The 2,841-nt window shown below is 43.2% G+C and overlaps 1 protein-coding gene across 2 annotated transcripts in view; it reads left to right on the plus strand.

The window, feature by feature from the left end:
• Positions 1–2,841, plus strand: part of Lias (lipoic acid synthetase) — an 18,350-nt gene that overhangs the window by 5,211 nt on the left and 10,298 nt on the right. Inside the window, exons 5-7 of one of the 2 annotated variants that reach the window (XM_005359266.2) lie at positions 368–524; positions 595–652; positions 2,283–2,411. In XM_005359266.2, the coding sequence (XP_005359323.1) occupies positions 368–524; positions 595–652; positions 2,283–2,411 (344 nt within the window). The remainder of the gene's footprint in view (positions 1–367; positions 525–594; positions 653–2,282; positions 2,412–2,841) is intronic. The other variant, XM_026785257.1, reaches the window with a different exon arrangement.

Consider the following 2,841-nt stretch of genomic DNA (forward strand, 5'->3'; position numbering starts at 1 on the left):
AGAGAGAGAGAGAAAGTCAAAGGACAACTTTGTGCGTCTGTTCTTCCCACTTTTGCATGGGGTCTGGGAATTGAACTCAGGTCACCATGCTTGTTGCCAAGTGAGTCATCTCACTGGCCCTTAAATTATAAAATTTAAAATTCATATGCTCCCTCCTGATCCCATAACCCTCCAGTTCCCTTAACACTTACTTGAGGGTATCATTTTCTTTTTCCACATAAATTTGTATTCCTTAACCATATGGTATTTAATTTTGAATATTTCAGATTCCTTATAGACAGAGTCATTCTGTTGATGTTCTTTGCCATGTTTTTGGCGTTGTATTCCTGAGAGTCATCTGATTTGAATTGTAACATCTCTATTTTAGTTGATGGGGGACACATGTACAAGAGGTTGCAGATTTTGTTCTGTTAAGACTGCAAGAAACCCCCCTCCGTTGGATGCCAATGAGCCCTACAATACGGCCAAAGCAATTGCAGAGTGGGGTCTGGATTATGTTGTGCTGACATCGGTGGATCGAGATGGTTAGTAGTGTGTTGTGGTGACTCCCACTGGGTGTGGCACAGCTTGAGCAATAACTGCTTTTCTTCCTAGATGTGCCCGACGGGGGAGCTGAGCACATCGCCAAGACTGTGTCGTGCCTGAAGGAGAGGTACTTGTTCACATTCATTTTGTATTTAAGGAACTTTAGACACACACATTCATTTTGAGGGCTTTGTCTTTCTTTTGCTTTCTTTTTTTCTTTTTCTTTTGAGACAGGGTCTGTGTAGTCCTGGCTGCCCTGAAACTCACTAGATAGACAAGGCTGGCCTTGAACCCACAGAGAACCACCCTCCTCTGCCTCCCAAATGCTAGGATTTTTTTTTTAATCTCATGCATTCCAAAAAGATTAAAAAGGAGCAAAATTCACCAGATTAGCGGCACACACCTTTATCCCCAGTGTTTAAGTGCAGAGATGGGATCTCTGAATTTGAGGCCAGCCTGGTGTACATAATTGTAAACCGAGACTGCTTGTTTGTTTCCCGGCTGCCCAGACCAGAATAATCACACAGAAACTATATTAATTACAACACTACTTGGCCAATAGCTTAGGTGTATTCCTAGCTAACTCTTATATCTTAAACTAACCCACTTCTATTAATGTGTGTATTGCCACGAGGCTGTGGCTTACAAGAAAGGCTCTGGCGGTGGCGTTTTGTTCCTTCAGCCTATACATGACATCTCTCTGATTCCACCCACTCTCTCTCTATAGGTCTTCCAGCCTGGCTATATCTTACCCTGTTATACGTCATAGCACTTCTTTATTGACCAATGGTAATAAAACATACTGATAGCAAACAGAGGGGCATCCCACATCACATAATGAACTCCAGGCTAGCCAGGGCTGCATAGTGAGACTTTGTCTCTAAAAACAAAAGGAGCGAAATAGTTTCTGGAACTCGGTCCTGGTATAATGTCTATTGTACTAACATGTTTTTCCAATGATTTCCAAGTTTTTCTGATTCTTAACACTTCAAAAAATTTTGCAGCTCACGAAGTTTCCTTCACAGGCACTTAATAATGGATCTCAGGTGTAATTTTTAAAGTCAGTTTCAGAGTTACACACCAAGAACTTTCTGCATCTCTGTTCACAAGGGACCAAGTGTGGTCCTCCGTCTCTATTCTCAGGGAACTGCTGCATCCTGCCTTTGGGTTTGCAGACTGCTCTGTGACCTAGTTCATATTACAGTGCTCACTAGATAGGTACAGCCACAGTATAAACAGGAAGATTAATGTTTGTTGGTACTTCATTTAAAGATAAAAACTCATGACTCAGCAAACCTAGAAACAGCTTTTAAAGCTGAAATCACTGGTGAGATATTTGCCCACAGGAGATGAGGAGGGGAGTGCTTGGTGAATTACAGAAGAAATCAGAGTCAAAGCAGATGGCATTTGCATCCACAGAAGAAACACCCCACTTTGTTTTCTAAACAGTAAAATAATAAGAAGAATACTTATGCCTTATTTTGGTTCCTTTAAATGATTTTACTTTTTAATCACCTACTCCCATTAGGTTTAAGTGGGAGTCTACTGTTGAGGTAGATGCTCTGGTCGTTATGGAATACAGTTTACCACTCTGAGGGTTTCCTACGGTTGCTCACATAGGACTATGGTGTGCCCAGGCCCTCCTTAGCAGGGCTCAGGGGCTGCTGCGGTCACCCTGGGCCAGAGGGGACAGCTGTGTGGGCAGCAGTCCCGTCGGCTCTTTTCTTCCGTTCAGGGCTTATCTTTTTTTCTTCTAGGAATCCAAAAATCCTTGTGGAATGCCTCACCCCTGACTTCCGAGGAGATCTGGGAGCAGTAGAAAAGGTCGCTCTGTCGGGCTTAGATGTCTACGCGCACAATGTAGAAACTGTTCCGGAATTACAGAGGTGACTGCATGTTCGTGGCCCACAGCATGCTATGGGTCTCACTTTGCAGGGGTCTTATACAAAGGCAGCTCCTTTGTTTCCCTTCCCCCTTTTCTTTCCTTTCTCTCTTGATCTTCATTTTGTCCTTCCTCCATAAGTTAATAAAAAAAAATCAGAAAAGATAACCACCAAAAGTGAGTGACCAAGGGCTAGAAAGATGGCTCAGTGATTAAGAGCCCATGTGCTCTTTCAGAGACTAGAGTTCAGTTCCTGTCACTCCAGCTCCATAGTGTTGGAGTTGGTAGAGTGCAGCTGCACTTGTGCACACACCCACACACGAGCATACACATGTACATATAATTAAAAAGAAAAGTCTTTTTAAAAAATGTGCAGGGGCTGGAGAGATGGCTCAGAGGTTAAGAGCACTGACTGCTCTTCCAGAGGTCCTGAG

This window comes from Microtus ochrogaster, linkage group LG1, assembly GCF_000317375.1.
Source record: "Microtus ochrogaster isolate Prairie Vole_2 linkage group LG1, MicOch1.0, whole genome shotgun sequence".
In the NCBI taxonomy this organism is placed as follows: Eukaryota; Metazoa; Chordata; class Mammalia; order Rodentia; family Cricetidae; genus Microtus; species Microtus ochrogaster.